Below are 22,184 nucleotides of genomic sequence, written 5' to 3' on the forward strand. Positions count from 1 at the left end.
ACTCTCCTAAGCACGATTGGTAATGCTTCTTTTGAACCTTACTTCCCTGAAAAATCTATCCAGAAAGGTGGCTAATTGGATAAGATGGTTTTGATGCTCGAGACACCATTCCTAAAAGAGTTTTACTGGGCCCTCTGGGCTAATTTTGTCCATGTGGAAGTAACAAACTGTGACTTCAGCTAGTGCAGTCCGTCAGTCTTTGGTGATGACTTCTTTGACCTCAACAGTAAACATGAAATGCTGCTCTGTTTTTGCCGAAATTTCTACTCTTGCCAATTTTATTAGGGGCTGAGATGGCGCCGTGCCCCGGGCACCTGGCATCGTGCACCTGGCATCGTGCACCTGGCATCGTGCCCCGTGCACCTGGCCCCGTGCACCTGGCCCCGTGCACCTGGCCCCGGGCACCTGGCCCCGTGCACCTGGCATCGAGCCCCGTGCACCTGGCATCATGCACCTGGCATCGTGCCCCGTGCACCTGGCCCCGTGCACCTGGCCCCGGGCACCTGGCCCCGTGCACCTGGCATCGAGCCCCGTGCACCTGGCATCGTACACCTGGCCCCGGGCACCTGGCATCGTGCACCTGGCACCTGGCCCCGTGCACCTGACCCCTGGCACCTGGCATCGTGCACCTGGCCCCGGGCACCTAACCCCGTGCACCTGGCCCCGTGCACCTGGCATCGTGCACCTGGCATCGTGCACCTGGCCCCGTGCACCTGGCTCCTGGCACCTGGCCCCGTGCACCTGGCATCGTGCACCGGGCACCTGGCATCGTGCACTTGGCCACCTGGCCCCGGGCACCTGGCATCGTGCACCTGGCCACCTGGCCCCGGGCACCTGGCCCCGGGCACCTGACATCGTGCACCTGGCACCTGGCCCCGTGCACCTGGCATCGTGCACCTGGCATCGTGCACCTGGCATCGTGCACCGGGCACCTGGCATCGTGCACCTGGCACCTGGCCCCGTGCACCTGACCCCTGGCACCTGGCATCGTGCACCTGGCCCCGGGCACCTAACCCCTGGCACCTGGCCCCGTGCACCTGGCCCCGTGCACCTGGCATCGTGCACCTGGCCCCGTGCACCTGGCCCCGTGCACCTGGCATCGTGCACCTGGCCCCGTGCACCTGGCTCCGGGCACCTGGCCCCGTGCACCTGGCATCGTGCACCTGGCCCCAGGCACCTGGCATCGTGCACTTGGCCACCTGGCCCCGGGCACCTGGCATCGTGCACCTGGCCACCTGGCCCCGGGCACCTGGCCCCGGGCACCTGGCATCGTGCACCTGGTACCTGGCCCCGTGCACCTGGCATCGTGCACCTGGCATCGTGCACCTGGCACCTGGCATCGTGCACCTGGCACCTGGCACCTGCCCCCTGGCATCGTGCAACTGGCATCGTGCACCTGGCCCCGGGCACCTGGCATCGTGCACCTGGCCACCTGGCCCCGGGCACCTGGCATCGTGCACCTGGCTCCGGGCACCTGGCCCCGGGCACCTGGCATCGTGCACCTGGCCCCGGGCACCTGGCATCGTGCACCTGGCACCTGGCCCCGTGCACCTGGCATCGTGCACCTGGCACCGTGCACCTGGCACCTGGCATCTGGCCCCGTGCACCTGGCATCGTGCACCTGGCCTAAAATCAGCCTAGGTCACTGCAGAAATCCGAGAATAGGATTTGAACCCTTAACCGTCTGCCTTCGAGACACGAGTGTTCCTCTCTGAGCCATGGCTGAAGCTTATACATAGGAACGGAGCAGAACCCCTTCAGTAAGATTACTGAGCAGCCAGGCACTGGGCCATGACTTCACCTGAGGATGTTGAATTGGTATCGGGAATTAAATGTTAAATTACGGATAGTCCCTGAGGGCTGAGCACGCCACCTGGGATCTTGCTTTGTAAGTCCAACATGCCCAGGTTGACAACATCATTATTCAATTTTTACGACAGTACAGTGCCTGTGCATTAGTGTCACGTTGGTATTTAACTTTTGTTCAATTTAAGTGTTTTGCAATGGTAAGATATAACACGTGTTGAGTTTGATCAAATCTGACGCCGAGCATATGGGCTGCACTCCCTGTTTAGATATTTCACTTGTTTATCAGTCCGTTTTGGTGATGATTCCCTGTGTTAACAACAGTTTGGTTTCCGTCAGCATCAACTTTTATTGAACACAGCCCACGACGGCACTGCAAAGAAATGATTAAAAGATGTAAATTTTGCATTTAATCTCAACAATAACCCAAGGAAAGAAGTCCCATGCGTTGTTTTCGAGCTTTGGAGATCTGCTTACAAATTTGTTTTTGCTTTGTTGCTCGAACTATTCACAATATACATTAGTGATTTGGCTAAGAGGACCAAATGGAATATTTCTAAGTTTGCTGATAACACAAAACTTGGTGGGAATGTGAGTGGTGAGGACGACGTTAAGAGGCTTCATGGTGATTTCGACAAGTTGAGTGTGGGTAAATACATGACACATGCAGTATAATGTGGATACATTGGGTGGCATGGTGGCACAGTGGTTAGCACTGTTGCTTCACAGTGCCAGGGACCAGCGTTCGATTCCCGGCTTGGGTCACTGTGTGGAATCTGTACGTTTTCCCCGTGTCTGCGTGGGTTTCCTCCGGGTGCTCCGGTTTCCTCCCACAAGTCCTGAAAGACGTGCTGTTAGGTGATTTGGGTGATTCTGAATTCTCCCTTTGTGTACCCAACTGCATGGCAACTCGGGGATTTTCACAGTAATTTCATTGCAGTGTTAATATAAGCCGATTTGTGACACTAATAAAAATTATAAATGTGAAGCTATCCACTTCGGATGGAGAAACAGAATGGCAAAGTATTATTTAAATGGTGATAGGTTGGAAAACATTGAAATTTCCTGGGTGTTTTATACACGTGTCACTGAAAGCAAGTACAGCAAGCAGTTAGAAAGGCAAATTGTATGTTGGCCTTCATTGCAAGTGGACGTGAGTACAGGAGTACGGGTGTCTTACTGCAGCTGTGCAGAGCCTTGGTGAGACCACACCTGGAATAGTGTGGACAATTTCCAGAGAGGGAGTGATTCCTGGGATGGCAGGATTGTTCTACGAGGAGAGATTTGGTTGATTGGGCCGGTATTCACTGGAATTTAGAAGAATAAGAGGGGATCTAATTGAAACGTGTACAATTCTGACACAGCTGGACAGACTGAATGCTGGGATGTTGCTTCTTCTGGCTGGGGGTGGGGGATAGAGACTGTGATGAGGAGAGGTTTCTAGACTCCAAAGGAGTCCGGGTGTTTGGGGAGAGTGCTGGAGTATGGTGCTGTGATGGAGGATCACCCACTTTCTGTTGAATGACAGCCAGCTCAAAGGGCTGAATGACCTACTCCTAATTTTGTTTCTGTTGAGTTCTTGCTGATTTCCACTTTGTGCCTCCAACACACTGCAGTGCCCAGAAACCTTTGATCAACCATGTTGATCCTATGTGAAACGTTCATTATTTTTCCCTGATGTTGTCCAGTGAGCATCATTTACTTAAAAGTTCATTTAGATATATTGCAGCCTGGGACAACTACAGCAAGAGCGGGTTTTAGAAAGTAAAGGGGCGCTATCTTGCTAGTTTAATATGAGGATTGAACATTTTCTATTTCATCTCCATTCCCATTCCAGGTACTTGTGAATGACTTTTTCTTGGTGGCCTGCCTTGAGGACTTCATAGAAAATGCCCGACTCTTCATCTTTGAGACGTTTTGCCGCATTCATCAGTGCATCAGCATCAGGTACAAACATTTCCCAATTTCTCAATTTGTGCTGCAGCAGCTTCTTAGAAACGAGCATCTTGTGGCAAACTAAACATTTGAGGGGTTCAGAGGTGATTCCTTGGAAACGGGTCCCATCCGGATCCAAGGCTGGGAAGTCTACTAGCTCCAGAGTGAAGAGATCAGATATGGTTTACAATTAACTTGACGTGTGGTAGTGCTCTTGAAATCGTCTGTGTATAAATTTTGTGTTCAGGTTAATCTTAGCTCCCAATATTTGCATACAGCTGTGATTGTTAGTTCTGTTCAAACCTTGTTTTAATATCTATTTCCAACTTGGGGATTGAGTGGAATTTTGGAGTTTGAGAGAATTCATGGCTTGGATTTGAAGTGAGGGCCATGTGCTGATTCCCTGCTCTTTGATGCACCTGCCCTTTATTTGCTGTCTTGATATTGTTTGATATGAGTATGCGTTTGAATGAAATATGCTGTTTCAGTTACTTCTTGGCTCCCTTTTCCCCTGAAGCTGATTTAAGAGATCAGCTGGCACATGTGTGAAGTTGTTCTCTAACCAGTAAAATGCTTGAAATTGATGATTGCGTGACTTTCATGGTATTTGATGGAGTGCATTTTGGATGTTCTTGTCTTCCTAGTTTGAGTTGAAAATATTTTCTTGTAATTTGGCCTTTCAAGTTAGGAGTTTCCATAAATACAATCTGTTCAGCAAGTACAGATTCCCTTTGCCGCTGCAGTAGATTGTACTCAGTTACTCATGATCAGAATGGGTCGCACCATGCTCTAATAAGAGGTGTAAATATGTGTACATCCTAGCTAACTTTGATATAATTAAACCTTGTAACCTGTAATACCCAAGAAAACCAAATCTGATCTCGAAACTCTTTGTGACTTGGTGATCAGGACGTCTTGATACAGAATCAAATGTTACAACCACTATGCAGCCCAGTTTAACCGAAGCATACTTCTCTCCTCCTCACCATGTGAGAATTAGAGAATAGTTAAATAATTGTATTTAAACCCCCAACTCTGGGAGGCAGGGTGGCGCAGTGGTTAGCACTGCTGCCTACGGTGCTGAGGACCGGGGTTCGATCCCGGCTCAGGGTCACTGTCCGTGTGGAGTTTGCGCATTGTTCCTGTGTTGGCGTGAGTTTCACCCCCACAGCCCGAAGATGTGCAGAGTAGGTGGCTTTGGCCACGGCAAATTGCCCCTTAATTAGAAAAAAATACTTGGGTACTCTCAATTTATCAAAAAAGGAAAAAAACAACTGCATACCTGAAAAGAATGGTGCATATCTCTGGCTTACTATTTACCCCTTTTAGAAGGGATAATGAAGATGTTTCAAACGAAAATGTGGGGGAGCGTGGGAATCAATCTATGTTCTAAATGTTGGAATTTTGCAGAATTGTCCTTTAATGCAGCTGCCCCTTGTTTCCCGCTGATGTAATTTGTGGCGGGCATGCATTTGAATGAAATGAGACTACTGTTTGAATCCTGTAGGCTCTATTTTTACTTGGAACTGATTAAGAAGTGTGGCTGCTTCCAATGTGCTTGTGACTTATTTGTATTAGTTGGTGTAATACAGTTGCTGGTCTGGTTCAATATTGGAAGCAGATTTCCTGAACTTAACTATGTTCTACAGCACAGGATGCATGCAGTATTTGAAGTCTTTTAAGTAGTGACTATTAAGCTAATGCTAAACATACACGTGGAGTCACAACTATAAATTGCCTGATGATACAAATAAAAGTGGATTTGATCTCCCTTGTTGACCATTTTCCTCGGGCAGAAAGCATTTCAATTCTAAAATGTTAGGAGCAAGATATAAAAATGGGAAGCTTCAAACTTAATAAAAGTCTGAATGATTTGTTTGGAAGCAAGTGGGTGACAATATGACTAGATAGGATAAAATTATGTGCATTGCTAACCACACAGTTGCGGGGGAGGATTGAGGGAAAGGGGGGGATGGTGAGGACTGACATTTCCGAAAGAGAAAACAGCCAAGAAAATTGTCACAAGATTGAATAGAAAAGAGTCTCTTCTGTTCTGCACAGCACTCTGTGCAGCCTTTCACAGCCATTGAGACGAATCCGAGCAAACGGATTATTTTAATTTTACACAGGTGATCCAAGCCCTGTGATGTCTGTGTCCATGCGCCTGAGATGATCATTGTATCCTGTTTGTTAATAAAAGTTGGAGGTACCAGTGGAAAGATTTCTGCTCTTAGTCTGTCGCGCTTGGAATTGCTGGAGTAAGGAAGCAGTAGCATGCTTTTCAGGATTGGATTAAAATTTCTGACGGCTTATTTATTCCTTTGGATTGTTACAGGTGTCAGCCAGCACCTATGTCCAGTAATTGGGTAAATATGTAAATGGCCCATGGGCATGGTTAGAAGAGCTTTTACTGAACTTGCACAACTGTGGTCAGCTGAGCAATCCTCGCTTCAGAGGTATCTTTTTGGAAAGATTTGGAATAGATGGGGTTCTTGAGATATTTAGCGATGATGGAGTTCCCACTTTGTGATGGTGTCCATCGGAAGGATAAGATTTTCAGTCTTTCTTATGCCTCACAATGCAGATGAGCCTGAGCTGGTCACGATGTTTTATTGCGAATAATTGGCTGTCTGACCAATAAGAGTCTTACGCCTTGTGTTTAACCAAACCTGCCTGGGACATTTTGGGACTGGAATTCTGAATTATGTCCCATCCATCTTTCAATTCCAGCTGTTCTCTTCAGGCACATTTAAGTTAAAATCAGCGTCTAATTGTTTGATGTGGAAGTTTTGTCGATTGAAAATCGGGTGCGAATTTCATGGTGCAGGTTTGAAAAGGCCAGCATTAGCATCAGATGAAGTCAAGGCACTGGAGAGTGTGCACAAACCTTCAAACAACTGACCGTACCAAGAAGCACCTGCCCGGCCTGTGGCAGAGTCTGCAGATTGTGTTGGATTTACCAACCACCTCTGAACTGGAGCGACAGCAAGTCATCCTTGATCCTGAGGGACTGTAAGAGCAGATGAAGAGAGAAGACAAAGGATTTTGCATATGGCATTATTTACAGCTTGGTTTGTGCCTAGGGCGTGGGAGCAATGTTTTAACTGTTCACCTGGCCTGTCTCTTTATGACCACAGTTGGGTTCGCAGTAGGAATCCAGATAGTTGCTTGTAAATTGATGAAAGCAATTAGGGCTCAATTGTGGGTTCCTGGGCAGAAGGTTCATTTAAAGGGATGGTTTTCTGTCTATAATAGTGAGTGATGAAAGTGCATAAGCTTAAAGCCTTTGTGTAGATATTAACAGGTCCTTCTTTAGCACATTCCAGTATGTATCCAGGACGTCATTGCAAAGGAAAGAAGAGGGATCCACACTTGTAAGAAATCTCTTAAAACAATGGCATTTTGTTTGGACCCTGGAAATTTAATTGTGTTTCCTTATCCGATGAATTTGGATAAATAACAGTTAATTCTCCAGCCGTTTAACTTAAGATTTTATAAGATGCTAAGAAAGATAGAAAATTGAGACCTTCCCAGCCAACATTTGAAAAGTACCTTGTGTTGCAAACTGCTGCAAATGGCAATTTTTTTTAGCAGTGAATGACCTCTTCTTGAACTGGAAGAAATGGCGTTTTATAAGACCTGCTTTGTGCTGTTCTGCAGAGACCACAAGGACACTATTAGTCATTTATTTTCCCAGAGTTAAATGAATGAATACATAACATAAAGTTTTAGTCTCACGTAATTGTATGTTTCTGATGTTAATGTGTGTTTGTGAATATCTGTGCACCAGGCATTGACTGCATTGAGTAAGTTAGGTGTTGGCAGAACCTGATTGCGACAGTATATTGGATGGTGTATATCATGCAGCACCTCCGCAATTTTGACAGCTGGGATTTCGATAATCTTGCCCTGATGGTCGTTGACTAGTGCTGAATTGTAAACGGCAAGTTAAGGGATTACATTAAGAACTGTAAATGAGCACATTCTCCTGTGTCTGCGTGGGTCTCACCCCCACAACCCAAAGTTGCGTAGGGTAGATGGATTGGCCACGCTAAATTGTCCCTTAATTGGGGGGGAAACATTGGGTACTTTAAATTTATATTTTTAAAAAATCTGTAAATGAACCGCACAAAAAAAAAGTTGTACACAGTGGGTGCAAGCAAGCAGGGTTTTGAACAATTTGGAATAGATTGAGGACCAAGTTGTTTTGAGTCTTAATGAATTAACTCAACTTCAAGTGGTATTCCTCAACATCAGTTCGTAGCCAGGGGTTGAGTGCACATTGTGACAGTTGACAGAAGTGTGCAGGCAAAAATAGTGCATGTTGGAAATAAGGTTAGGGTGTAGGAAGTGTGTTCCACACACAATCTCCAATAGTACATGGTTTTTGATGGTCCACATTGTCCTGTTTGGCCGGTGGGTTGATTTGTTGGCGGAGTCTGATGCACCTGGAGACACTCGGGGCACATGAAGGACGAGACTGCGCAATTCATGCAGCTGTGGTGGCAGGGCAGCGATCTAAAACAACAGTGGAAGAGCAGGAGAGCCCAACAACAAAGTTACTCTAGCTGGAGGCGTCGGAGGGAAAAGTAGAGAAGGGTCGTGTGGGAGGCAGGGTCAGTGGCTTGGGCGAGGGACAGGAGGGAGTTGGTGGAGAAATGAAACTGCAGCTGGTGAGGGGAGCCCAAGAAGGGTTACCCTTGCGGGAGGGATTGGAAAAGGTGACAGGCAGAGGAAGCAGGGGAGGATGGAATAGGATGACGATTTAAACAAGAACTGTTGCAATAAGGATACTAAATTCATTATAAATGCTTTGCAGATGTCTGCCTATTTTTAGAATATGTACATTGATAAAGCATGTAAACCATCTGCCTCGAAATTCTCAAATAGTTGCCCTTATTGCCAACATGTTCATTGCAGAAGTCCAGTAAATAAGTTTCTCTTGCCTGATGAACATCTTCCACTCATAATTTCAAAAGTTTACAGAAATTCTCAGATAACCCAGAATGGAAAATGGAAAAATGACCACTTCCTCTCCTCATTTTGCACATTCTTTCCTCTGTTCTTTCTCTAGCTAATAAATTTATATGAATACTTCTATTCCCTGCTCCGAAAACAGCCTGAAAGAATGCTTTAATGTTCTGTGTCCTCCTGCAGTGCTTCTAAAATGATGACAGTGTAATACTGACACATCCAGGGATTGAAACGTTTTTGGGTGTTACCGAATATCATAATTTATAGGATGGACTGTATAGGCATCATTCAAATCTGAATTCAAGTTTTAATTCAGCATACTACTGAAATTTCATTGACAAAGATCAAGATTAGCAACATATGCAAGTCTCCTTTTTAAAGCAGCACAGTACAGCTTTAAGAATCCTGCCATTACTGTGTCTCAGAGGCTTGCTTTTTGTAAAGGCAATCGTATTTTTTCTGTTTTGCTTTCTGGGTTATCAGTGAATTGCTGTCAACTTGTTAGCTTAGCCGTGGGAGATTTCCAGTCGACACATGCGTGTGTTTGTGGAAGGCCTTTTCTGGTTCACATTAATTTAGCACATGAAAATAAATCATTTCGAAGGGCTGCGATATAATTCTGTCTTTAATGAGCTTCTGTTAGCACTGATTTGGACATCTGGTTCATTTCTTCAGAGTAAAACCTGGTCTTGAACAGAAACACTCAGCATCTGAAACATGGTTTCTCCGCATTGATAACACCCTGTTAATCAAACAGTGCTGTGAGAAAATCAAGGAGAACTATTTTAGTTGTTTTATCTTCGCTACTTTCCACACTCAGCTATCTTTGCACATTTTCACAAGTCTTTAACCTTGTGAGTCAAGTTTGTTTGGTATGGACTAGTGGTCTACTATGTCCTACACAACTAGAAAACAAATCTGTTTACTTTTGCTTGACAGCTAAATGCTGGTAAGAGCTTTTAGGAGAGCCGCTTGCTATTTAGGTGCTGCCGCAGGATCCTTTAACCATTCAACTGGGCAGGTAAAGTGCACCTCCTTTTATCAGGAGAGAAGGATGCCACCTCCAGCTGTGCGGCATTCTCTCAGTGCAGCTCTAAAGATTACATCCTCGGACCTCAGAGAGACGCACAAATCCCTGTTGGGAAAGTAAGCCGGCTACCATAGAAGCAAAGGGACTTATGGGCTGTGTCGTGCATTTGAGATTTTGCTTTCAAAGTAAGCATTGAATTTTCAGTTGTTCCATGGAGCACCTTGCTCTTTGTACTGTGAAGGGTACTTGAAATATCATACTGCAGTTATCAGCGAGCTGACCCTGGTCCTGCCAATCATCTCATCGATATGGAAAGCCTTGTGCACTTGTGTGTCCATATTCTTTCTTTTAATTATTGTGAGAAATAACAGTCGGTTCGAGTACAAGGATTGCTCAAATCTCAAGGCTTGCTGAATAAATTTACTTCCTTGTAAGGAGGTAAAGTGTTTGTTGTGATACAATATTCATTTGAGCTATGGAAGGCTGTCATGTTTTCTGCACAGGGGTGAATTCTCAAGAAGCTGGCTAGATAGTGTACTGTTGACCCACAGGGCTTGCGGTGAAATAGGCGATAACACTTTGGCTCTATATCGAGAGGTATACAGATATATTCTTCTATCGCATGGTGCAATGATTGCTGTCATGTGGCTTTGATGTAATCGGCTGATAATTCTGTGGTAAATTTTAGACACCCTTGTGTGAATATGTTCAAGTTTAGCAGGAAAGCTGAGGAAAGTGAGCATTTTATCATAGAACCCCTTTGAACTTGGTGAAAATTCTGCTTTATAATTACAGCACGTAATGGAGCCTAAAGCTCCGTGGTTTGCTATTCATTTATTGTTAGCACAGCTTAAATTGCAGCAAATCTTGCAAGGCCATGTGAATAAATGTTTTTAAAAGGGCGGGGGGGGGCTTAAGCTAGGCACTGCAAAGCTGCAGTATGGAAAGAAACAAAGATTTATTTTATGCTGCAGACACTTCCCACACTTGAATGATATTTTGTGATCAGTGCAAGTTGATATGAAAGCATCCTAAAGGGAACGGGGTAATTGCTAAAATGATGCCATCACAAGTCCAGAAGAAAACACTATTACCCCTTATTATCGGCCGAAAGAAACACCGGCAGTTTGACAATCCGCTGGGTTCAGTGTTAAGCCTCATGGAATTTGGTCCTGTTTATATCGAGTGGAAAATCTGTATTCCCAAAACTAACACTATCTGGTCCTAATAGGGCTGTTCAGAAAATGGAGACCTCCAGCCCATGAGAAACCAGTGCTGACAAGTTTGTGAGCATGGTTTGGCATGAGTGCCAAAGTTGGGGTACCCTAGCTGTCCATCTGCAAAACTTGGTCACCCCTTCCTCATTAACATTGATCAGCCTGGAATGGTTGGGCCATTAGAGCTTTGGGGTTGTTGGTCTGACTCTGCTGCAGTGATTCAAGTCATTGAAAAGATGATAAAAGCATGTTTGTTGTGAATCTTTGGTATGGGATGCAGACGGAGTTGTAATTTTGAACCTTGTGCCTTGCTACAACTGGTGCTGTTGTTTGTCCCCAACAACACTGACTTGCATTTATATAGAGTCTCTCAATGTAGTAAAAAGCCCCAAGGTGCTTAATTGAAGTGTAATCCGATAAAAAATGAGGCTAAAAACGTTGTTAAAGAGAGAGATTTTAAGAAGCATCCTTCAGGAGAAGTTCAGGAGGGAATTGCAGAACTTCAGGCCGAGGTAGCTTAAGATATGCCTGGATACGCTGCAGTTTTAGTGGAAATGCTGCTAAGATTCTGAATTGCTTCACAACTTACACACTTTAGCCCTGGAAGTTTGTATTTGTGCCCGAGCGAGTGTGCTGTTCCACATGTTTGTCGTTTCCCAAAATTGCTGCAGTGTTGCCAGTTACTAAATTTAAAAGGTATGAGGTATTCCTTGATTGTTTACTGTTGGTACTCAAAATGTCATCATACGTATGGTCTGTGAAAGAGATTTAAAAAGAAAATAAATTCCATGTAAGTTTATGCTTGAGCAACTTTGGGTTGGCTATTGTGGATATGGCTGGCAAAATGCAGTCATTCATAGCTCAAATTCAGCTACCTGATCAGGAACAAGAGTAGGCCATTCAACCCTCAGAGTGTGCTCCACCATTCAATAAGATCATTGCCGTGCTGTGTGAGGGTCCTTCCTGTTTATTCCCCTGTTTCCCCTTTTGTTTATTTTTGCCGTTACATTTTTGATCTGTGAATGATTAGTGGATTAATCGACTCATTCTAGCCTTCGTAAGGTGTGCTCGGTACACCACTTTCAGCTGGAAGAGACTCAGCCTCGCACAGGACCAGGTCGAGTTCACCCTCCTCAGCGCCTCAATCCCAATCTCTTCCTCTAAGTACGGACCCAGCTCCTCCGTCCATTTTGCCTCAACAGAGCCTGTCTCCTCCCCCATCATCCGCTGGTATATACCCAACATGCTGGCCACCTACCAACCAGAGCAGATAAGATCCTCTTGAGCAAGGTAGAAAGTTGCTTCATTAGAAAGGCTGAAAAGTACTTTTTGACCAAGCAGCCCACCAGGGATAGTGAGACACCATCCCATCTTTGCAAGTGCACTTTGACTATTGCCACCAGATTAGTATAATTTAACCTCCGGAGTTTCCCCCAGTCCCTTTCTATCGGGACACCCAAATACCGAAAGTGACTTCCAGCTAAGCGGAACGGCACTCTCGTAAACCCCTCGACCCACCTCATCAACCCAATCGCCAAGTATTTACTCTTTCCTGTATTTATCCTGTAACCAGAAAAGGCCCCCAAACGCTCCAAGATTCCCATAATGTTATCTGTTGACTCCTCCGGATCCCTCACAGATAATAGTAAGTTGAGGGCGTAGAGCGAGATCCTGTGTTCCAGCCCACCTCCAACTATTCTTCCCCATGTATTCGAGGACCTCAAGGCCATGGCTAGTGGCTCTATCGCTCGCGCAATCAGCAAACGGGACATCAAACATCTCTGGATGGTACCCCGGTAAAGACGAAAGAGGTCGGAGATCACTTTGTTCGTGCAAACACTGGCAAATGAGGCTGTACACAACAGTTGGACCCACAGTACAAGGCCCGACCCAAATCCAAATGTTACTAAAACCGCAAACAGATAATCCCATTCTACCTGGTTGAATGCCTTCCTGGCGTTGAGCGAGATTATGACCTCCGGGACCCTCCCCTCCCCTGGAATAAGCACCGCATTCAACAGTCGTCTCACGTTCGCTGTCAGCCTTCGCCCCTGATGCAACCCATTTGACCTTTCCCCACCATTTCTGGCAGACGAGGTTCAAGTCTGAACAGCAACACCTTAGCTAACAGCTTCGCTTCCACATTTAAGAGGGCGATTGGACGATATGACCCACAGCCTAAGGGCCTTGTCTTTTTTCAAGAGCAGCAAAATCGATGCCTACCTCAGTGTCTGTCACAAAGCGCTTTTCTCCAAGGAGTCCCTAAACATCCCGAACAATAGACGAGCTAATAGATCCATGAATTTTTTATAAAATTCCACCGGAGGCCCGTCAGGCCCTGGTCCCTTCTCCGACTGCATTAGTTACATCTGCTTGACCTCATCCAACTCCAGCAGAGTTTCAAGGTCCTCGTGCAATTCCACCTCCACCTTGAGACACTCCAACCTTTTTTTTAGAATAAATTTAGAGTACCCAATTATTTTGTTTTCCAATTAAGGGCCAATTTAGCGTGGGTAATCCACCTCCCCTGTACATCTTTGGGTTGTGGGGGTGAAACCCACGTAAACACTGGGAGAATGAGCAAACTCACATTGACAGTGACCCAGGGCCTGGATCGAACCTGGGGTCCTCAGCACCACGAGGTAGCAGTGCTAACCACTGCACCGTGCCACCTTAGGGCACTCCATCTCCCCCAGGAATTGCATTATATCTTTCCTATCCATCCCGTGGAGATTCCGACCTGTATAGGTTTTTGTAAAAATGCTTGGATAGCTCATTTACCTTTTCCTGATCTGAGACCAGCACCCCCATCCTGTGTCCTAATCTGGGTAATCTCCCTCTCGGCCTCCTTTTCCTCAGTTTAAAAAATATATATTTTTAATAAAGTATTTGCAAAATTTTTATAACAATAACAAAAGCAATAATAATAACATAAACAACAACATGGTAAAATAGACATTTCCCACCCAACCCCTTCTGTGCATCCCTCAACCATATTGCACCTACCGCACCCACACCGCCCCTCCCCCTCGGATTGCTGCATCTGCTGACATTTTAATTTTCCCCGAGAAAGTCGACGAATGGCTGCCACCTCCGAGAGCACCCCAGCATTGACCCTCTCAAGGAAACTTTATTTTCTCCAGCCTGACAAACCCAGCCATGTCATTGTCCCAAGTCTCCACACTCGGGGGCTTTGAGTCCCTCCACATTAAAAGGATCCGTATCCGGGCTACCTGGGAGGCAAAGGCCAGAACGTCGGCCTCTTTCACCCCCTGAATCCCGGATCTTCTGACACTCCAAAGATCGCTACCTCCGGACTCGGTACCACCCGCGTGTCTGGCACCCTGGACATTGCCTTAGCAAAACCCTGCCAAAACCCTCTAAGCTTCGGACATGCCCAAAACATGTGGACATGGTTTGCTGGGCTTCCCGCACACCTCGCACATCGATCTTCTACCCCGAAAAACTTGCTCATCCTCGCCGCTGTCATGTGAGCCCGGTGCACCACTTTAAACTGTATTAGACTGAGCCTGGCAGATGATGAGGAGGAATTAAACCTGCTTAGGGCGCCCACAGACCCGCCTCTAACTCTCAACCTAACTCCTCCTCCCACTTGCCCCTCAGTTCCTCCACCGGGGTTTCCTCCGCCTCCAACAACTCCTGACAGACATCTGACACCTTCCCCTCCCCCACCCAGGTCCCAGAGACTGATCTATCCTGTATCCCCCGTGGCGGCAACAGCGGGAAAGCCAACACCTGTTTCCTCAGAAAGTCCCGCACTTGCGGATATCTGACCCCATTCCCCGGCGGCATCTTGAAGTTATCCTCCAGCGCCTTCAGACTGGGAAAACTCCCGTCAATGAATAGACCTTCCACCACTCTAATTCCTGCTCTCTGCCAGCTCCGAAACCCGGCATCTATCCTGCCTGGTGCGAACCTGTGGTTATTGCAAACCGGGTTGAGACTGACACACCCTCCACCTTCTTATACCCATTGCCCCCAGATCCTCAATGCTGCCACCACCACCGGGCAAGTGGAGTAAGGGGCCAGCGAGAACGGCGGAGGTGCCGTTACCAATGCTCCCAAACTGGTGCCTTTGCATGACGCTGACTCCAACTGCTCCCATGCCGACCCCTCCCCCATTACCCACTTCCTAATTATCGCTATATTCGCTGCCCAGTAGTAGTTGCAGAAGTTCTGTAGTGCCAACCTGCCCTTCCCTCGACTGCGCTCCAACAACATTTTCTTTACTCGCAGGGTTTTATTCGCCCACACAAAGCCCGAGATAATCTTGTTCACCCGCTTGAAAAAGGCCTTGGGGATGAAGATGCTCCTTTTCCTCAGTTGATATGCCAAACAGTTGATATGCTAAGAGCCATATTCGTAAATAGCTCCTTTAGCTGGCCTCCACTGTCGTACTGCCCTATCAGCAGTGAACAGAGTAAACTGCGTTTGCAGCTTTTTCCTCTCCACGAATAGTCCTTGGGATGGGTGTCACAATCTACCGCTATCATATTGTTTACTAGTTTTCCCCACTCCCTTCTTGTCTCCAGTTCTACATGGGCCATAAAAGATAAATTTCTCTAATTGCAACCTCCAGTGGTTCCCACAGTACCACGAGAGAGACCTACCCATTGTCACTGTTCAAAATATAATCCTGGGTAGCCCAAGATCCTTGTACAGAATCCAATGTTCGCCAGCAGACCCACATCCAGCCACCACCCCTGCCGATGCCCCCTGCCCATCCCCAACCCCACATCCACCCAATGTTGGGGTATGGTCAGAAATGACTACTGCTGAGTACTCCAATTTCTTCACCCCTGCCATTAATGATCGGCTTGTGGCAAAATAATCAATCCTGGAATAAACATTGTTTGCTGAGGGTGACTGAACCGCCAAGGGTCCGTCTCTCTGTTTAAGCCCTAAACTGAGGAAAGCCCCCCCCCCCCCACCGCACCTCAACAACTACTAAGCCCATAAAGAAGGAAAATCATTTTTAAAAAAGAACAGCGGAAACGAGCCCATCCAAACACCCCCACCATTAGCCCAACTCAACTGGTAACAACATGAACAATAAAAGCTGTAAAATATGAATATCCCAACCACTCACCAGCAACCCTCAAGCCGTGTCTAGACCACAATCTTTTTTTAAGATTGTACTTTTTCCAAACATGTAAAAAAAACAGCAACATGTACAAACACTCTCCATAAACTCACAGTCCACAGTTTGTACAATTTCTCCCCTTTTTACCCCCCTCTTGCCCTTCCCCCGCCCACGACGAACAGTTCCTCAAACATCGTCATGAACAAACCCCCCATGTCTCAAAGCCCTCCACTGACCCCCTTTTCCAACCGGTCCGGAGAAAGTTGTCCCCCAGAACCCCAAGCCAGGCTGCCGTCCCGGTGACCTATCCGGCCCCCAGTTCAGCAAGATCCGCAGTTAGAGTGGCGAAGGCCACAACATTCACCCCCTTCTCCTCCAGCAGCTCTGGCATTTCCGACACCCAAGGATCACCACCATTGGGTCCAGCCTGACCTCCACCGCCACAATCTTCTCTAGTGTCCCAAACACCGCTTCACAGTACCTCTCCAACTTCTCGCAACCCAAAATCAGGTGTGCATGATTCGCTGGCCCCCGCCCACACTTCTCGCACCCATTGGCCACCCCTTGGAAGAACCCACTCATCCTCGCCTGGGTCATATGCATCCTGTGCGCCACCTTAAACTGGATCAAGCTTGTCCTCGCGCAGGAGGAGGTTGAATTCACCCTATGCATCGCCTCGTACCACAGTCCCCAGCCTATTTTCCCACCCTCCCATCTGATCCTGTCCCTCACCAACTCGCTCTCCCAACCACACGCAAATGTTCCCAATTCTACCCTCCCTCAATTCATCCAGAGCAGCAGTTGCTCTAACAGGATGTATTCCAGCAATCTGGGAAACGTTCCCCACTCCTTTCGCACAAAGTCCCTTGCCTGCATATATCTCTAATAGCTCGGAGGCAGATCTTGCTCGGGAGGAGGGTATCGGTGCCGCTTACGGCGTTGGCATAGCTAGGGGAATTGTCGGAATTCCTGCATTTGTACATCATTCGGAGATGGCGAAGCGGTTCTATTCGAGGTGGATGCCGTTCATTGCCTTTTGTTTTCTTTTTTAAAAATTTAAAGTACCCAATTTATCTTTTTCCAATTAAGGGGCAATTTAGCGTGGCCAATCCACTTACCCTGCACATCTTTGGGTTGTGGGGGCGAAACCCACCCAAACACGGGGAGAATGTGCAAACTCCACACGGACCCGGAGCCGGGATCAAACCTGGGACCTCGGCGCCGTGGGGCACAGGGCTAACCATCGCGCTGCCCTCATTGCCGCCTTTAAGGAACAGCTTATCATTAGCAAATAGTGGGGGATGGGGGGGGTTCTTTGTTAATCCTGGTTAGGTGGGGCTGTGTGGGGAAATATTTTTATAAAAGTTGTGTAAATTTGCTAGACTATTCTGTGTGCTGTGATTGAAACATTTTTCTGAATTTGGATATTGAAAAAGAAAAGAATGATTGGTTAATTCTCCTGTGCTGTGGCTGCAGTGTATCTGGGGCTGGAATTGACCGCGTTTGCCCGCTGCTGCTCCATTTCCCTTGAAAGTCATGATGTATATTGAACTCGCCTTGAAAGTTTAATGCAACACCCACAGGAGGAGAGTGTTCCATATTTGCACTCTGCCCTTGTGTGAATTCGTGATTTTACTCCTGGGAGGCCTGGCCCGAATTATTGTGCCCTTTTTTCCCTGGATTTCCCATGAGAGGAATTAGTTTCCCCTCCAACTACCCGATGGAATCCTCCATCATTTTACTCACAGTCAATTCGATCACCCCGTGATAATTCTGTGCTCCAGAATGTAGGTTTATGCTTCTAGCCTCACAGTCTGCTCCTTGTAGCCTCTGAATATTGCTACATTCTGCAGTGTACCCCTTCCAGTGCTTGTGTATCTTCACTGAGAGGCAGTGCGCATAATTGAACATCATGCTCCCAGTGAGGCCAGGCCAAGGCTGGGTACACCTGAAGCAGAACTGCTTCTGCTGCACATTCCAATAGTCTTGAGATTAAAATCAATGTTCGATTGGCCTTTTCGCTGGGTTTTTGTACCCGTGCACTAGCTCTTGCATGGACACCTAAATAGTTTCTAGCCTCACTGTTATGAAATCACTCTGATTCGTTTGCCAAAGTGAATGACCTCACATTTACCCGCATTGATCTAATTTACACAATTGTGCCCACTCACTGTCAAAGTCCCTTTGTGACATCCTGCTCCCGCATGCCCTGCTTGGAGTGTCCCGCAGCTTAATGGCATCTGCAAAGCTGGATATTCAGCGTTCCATATTTCATTCTTCCTGTGTCTAAGTCATTGGTAAATATGGTTCAAGGTTGAGGCCACCGTTCGGATCTGTGGGGAATACCAGTTATCACATTCTGGCATCTCAATTGGGAAATTGGGATGATTGGGAAAGTGCTGTTCGCTACACTGCAGTCTGGTCCCCTCGCTGCTTCACCATAATGTCATAGAATTTACAGTGCAGAAGGAGGCCATTCGGCTCATCGAGTCTGCACCGGCTCTTGGAAAGGGCACCCTACCCAAGCCCATACCTCCACCCTATCCCCATAACCCAGTAACCCCACCTAACACTAAGGGCAATTTGGACCCTGAGGGCAATTTAGCCTGGCCAATTCACCTAACCTGCACATCTTTGGACTGTGGGAGGAAACCCACGCAGACACGGGGAGAACGTGCAGACTCCACACAGACAGTGACCCAAGCCGGGATTCGAACCTCGGACCATGGAGCTGTGAAGCATTTGTGCTATCCACAATGCTACCGTGCTGCCCTTGTAATCTTCTGTGTACAATTGATTGAGAAATTGAGTTCCTTTTCAAGATCATAAGATTTTTTTTAATGTTTCTGGGAATTGTATTTACATTTTTAAAAACATTTTTGAGAGAAATTATTGCTGGAAGCAAGGTTTTTTAAATTAATTCATGGGATGTGGCCGTTGTTGGCCAGGCTAGCATCCCTAATTAGGCCCATCCCTAATTGCTCTCAAATTGCTCTCCAAGTGTGGGGAGCCACTTTCTTGGATACAGCTGTGTCTTGTGAGGCCATTGCAGAGGACAGTTAAGAGTTAATCGCATTGCTGTGGGTCTGGAGTCACCTGTAGGCCAGACCGGGTAAGGACGGCAGATTCCCTTCCCTAAAGGACATCAGTGAACTAGATGGGTTTTCTGACAGTCTGGTAGTTTCATGGTCACCATCCCGAGACTATCATTATAATTCCAACATTTATTTAATTACCTGTGTTAGAATATCTCAGCTGACGTGGTGGGATCTGAGGTTATGGTTTCCTAATATTCGACATGGCCTGTGGATTACAGTCAGGCATCGAAACCACTGTCCTTTGTGCAAAAATCTCAAGATTTTGCCCGTCAGGCTTACTAGAACTTAGTTTGAAAGAATGCCCAATGGATATAATTTATTTTGATTTAGGGAAAATATTTGATACAAGTTCTCTACATCAGAGTTATGAAGATAATGGGTTAAACAGCTGGCTTGTAATGCAGAACAAGGCCAGCAGCGCAGATTCAATTCCTGTACCAGCCTCCCCGAACAGGCGCCAGAATGTGGCAACTAGTGGCTTTTCACAGTAATTTCTTTGAAGCCTACTTGTGACAATAAGCAATTATTATTATTATTATTATTATTATGCCACTTGTACCAGTGCGGAATAATTGATCAGAAATTAAGCAAAATAAATCCTAGAATCTCTACAGTGCACAAAGAGGCCATTCGGCCCATTGAGTCTGCGCCGGCCCTTGGCAAGAGCACCGTACCTAGGCCCACGCCCCACCCTAGCCCCATGCCCCACCCTATCCCCATAACCTAGTAAACTCATCGCTTCTCGGCCTTTTGGTTGGCTTTTTGGAGCAGGCAAGGAGCTGGATTAGGGGTTTGCCCCTGTCTGAGCTCTGGCTTTGTAACTCAGAAACTCATCTAACCTTTTAACATGAGGGGACATTTTAGCATGGAAAATTCAACTAACCTGCACATTTTTGGACTGTGGGAGAAAACCGGAGCACCCGGAGGAAACCCACGCAGACACGGGGAGAAAGTGCAAACACCACACAGACAGTCAGCCAAGGCTGGAATTGGACCTGGGACCCTGGTGCTGTGAGGCAGCAGTTAAATAGAATTTACAGTGCAGAAGGAGGCCATTTGGCCCATCGAGTCTGCACCGGCTTTTGGAAAGAGCACCCCACCCAAGATCAACACCTCCACCCTATCCCCATAACCCAGTAACCCCACCCAACACTAAGGGCAATTTTGGACAATAAGGGCAATTTTATCATGGCCAATCCACCTAACCTGCACATCTTTGGACTGTGGGAGGAAACCGGAGCACCCGGAAGAAACCCACGCAGACGCGGGGAGGATGTGCAGACTCCGCACAGACAGTGAACCAAGCCGGAATCGAACCTGGGACCCTGGAGCTGTGAAGCATTTGTGCTATCCACAATGCTACCCTGCTGACCACTGTGCTACCCTGTGGATGCTGGAATCTGAAATAAGAACAGAGGACGCTGGGTATTCTCAGCAGGTCTGCCAGCATTTCCCAGGAGAGAAACCGAGTTCTGGACTGTTTCGAGTGGTGGACGTTTTGTTGGAGCTGAAAGTCAGGGTCTGATGAAGGATCTGTGATTCAAGTCATTAACTCTGTTTCTCCTCTTGAGAGATGCTGGCAGACCTGCTGAGGTCTCCCAGCATCCTCTTGTGCTCAGAAGAAATTTGTTGGATTAGAGCAGTGTTTCTGCACGCTGGTCAATATGAAGACCTTTAAATTACTTTCTGCTGAAGGAGTACTCAGCAGTAAATATCTTTCAGTAGAATACTCTCCTTTCAAAAGCTCATTATCCCCATTATCCTTCACTTCCCCCTCGCTCCCGGTTGGTTTGCCTGTTGAACCCCCCTGACTATAAATTACCATTTTCCTTCGCTTGTCCATCTTTGTAAGCAGGCAGTAAAACCAGCTGCGTGCACAGAGACATACTGACATTGGTAGCTCAGGTGACAGTCCCTCACATGACATTCAGGAACTAGCAGGCCAGACTCGTCTCCACTTAGCTTCAGGACCCTGAGTTTGCAGAAACTTGTACATCAAATGTTGATTAAGCCTGTGGTTCGTCGTCTGCCCTACCCTCAAAGGACCCAGGTCCCCTCCCCAAAGTGCCCACCAACAGATGGGGGAGAATGATCAGACTGCTGTTTCAGTGATGAAGCTTGACCACTCATAGCATTGGGATTGCTAAATAGTGTCCTAGCTACAGCAGAAGTTATTTTTTAAAAAATAAATTTAGAGTACTCAATTCTTTTTGTTTTCCCAATTAAGGGGCAATTTAGCATGGCTACTCCACCTACCCTGCACATCTTTTAGGTTGTGGGGGTGAAACCCACGCAAACACGGGGAGAATGTGCAAACTCCACACGGACAGTGACCCGGGGCCAGGATCGATCCTGGGACCTCCACACCGCGAGGCAGCAGTGTTAACCACTGACCACCATGCCGTCCCTCAGCAGAAGCTATCTGACTTGCACTTAAATGGAGAAAGGGGACAGCACTGCTTCCATAAACAGTGTAGTTAGTTAAATGCTTTGAGTAAGAAAGTAATTGTTTTAATATGGCTTTTAAGGAATTGTGTAAATATGCCAAGGAGCACAGTATTCTCCAGTCCATAGCACAGATTTGAGAGCTGTTCTGTGATCACGCTAATATGCTTAATTGCAAATAAAATTGTTCTTTTTCTGGCAGGCATTATAATCAGATTAAGTGCCTTTTAAAACTTAGGAGAGCTGTGTGGTTGAAATGAACACATCCCTTGAGTTTATAACTTAGCCCAAACATATCAGCAGGCTTTAATGTGGAAGCAGATTCAGAGGGTGGGGGTGGAATATAAACGCAATCCCACAAAAATTTTTATTGTGAGATGGAAAATGAAGTAGGCTACCATGCATTGAGGCTGAATATTGGCACATGCTGAACCATAGATCATTCAACATCATGATTCTCAGAAGCAGATTTCATACCTCAACCCCAGCAATAAAATATGGTAAGCCAAGAAATGTGTTGGCCTCGGAGCTGAGCTGAACCTGCTGGTCATTCAAAGATATCTCTGGATGATCCT

At 46.7% G+C, this 22,184-nt stretch overlaps 1 protein-coding gene across 1 annotated transcript in view; it reads left to right on the top strand.

Moving 5' to 3' along the window:
- The window catches only part of LOC119972857 (eukaryotic translation initiation factor 3 subunit E), a 156,769-nt gene that overhangs the window by 110,399 nt on the left and 24,186 nt on the right, over positions 1–22,184 (top strand). The window contains exon 10 of the mRNA XM_038810363.1: positions 3,644–3,753. Coding sequence (XP_038666291.1) covers positions 3,644–3,753 — 110 coding nt within the window. The remainder of the gene's footprint in view (positions 1–3,643; positions 3,754–22,184) is intronic.

This window comes from Scyliorhinus canicula, chromosome 10 (genome assembly GCF_902713615.1).
Source record: "Scyliorhinus canicula chromosome 10, sScyCan1.1, whole genome shotgun sequence".
NCBI lineage: Eukaryota > Metazoa > Chordata > Chondrichthyes > Carcharhiniformes > Scyliorhinidae > Scyliorhinus > Scyliorhinus canicula.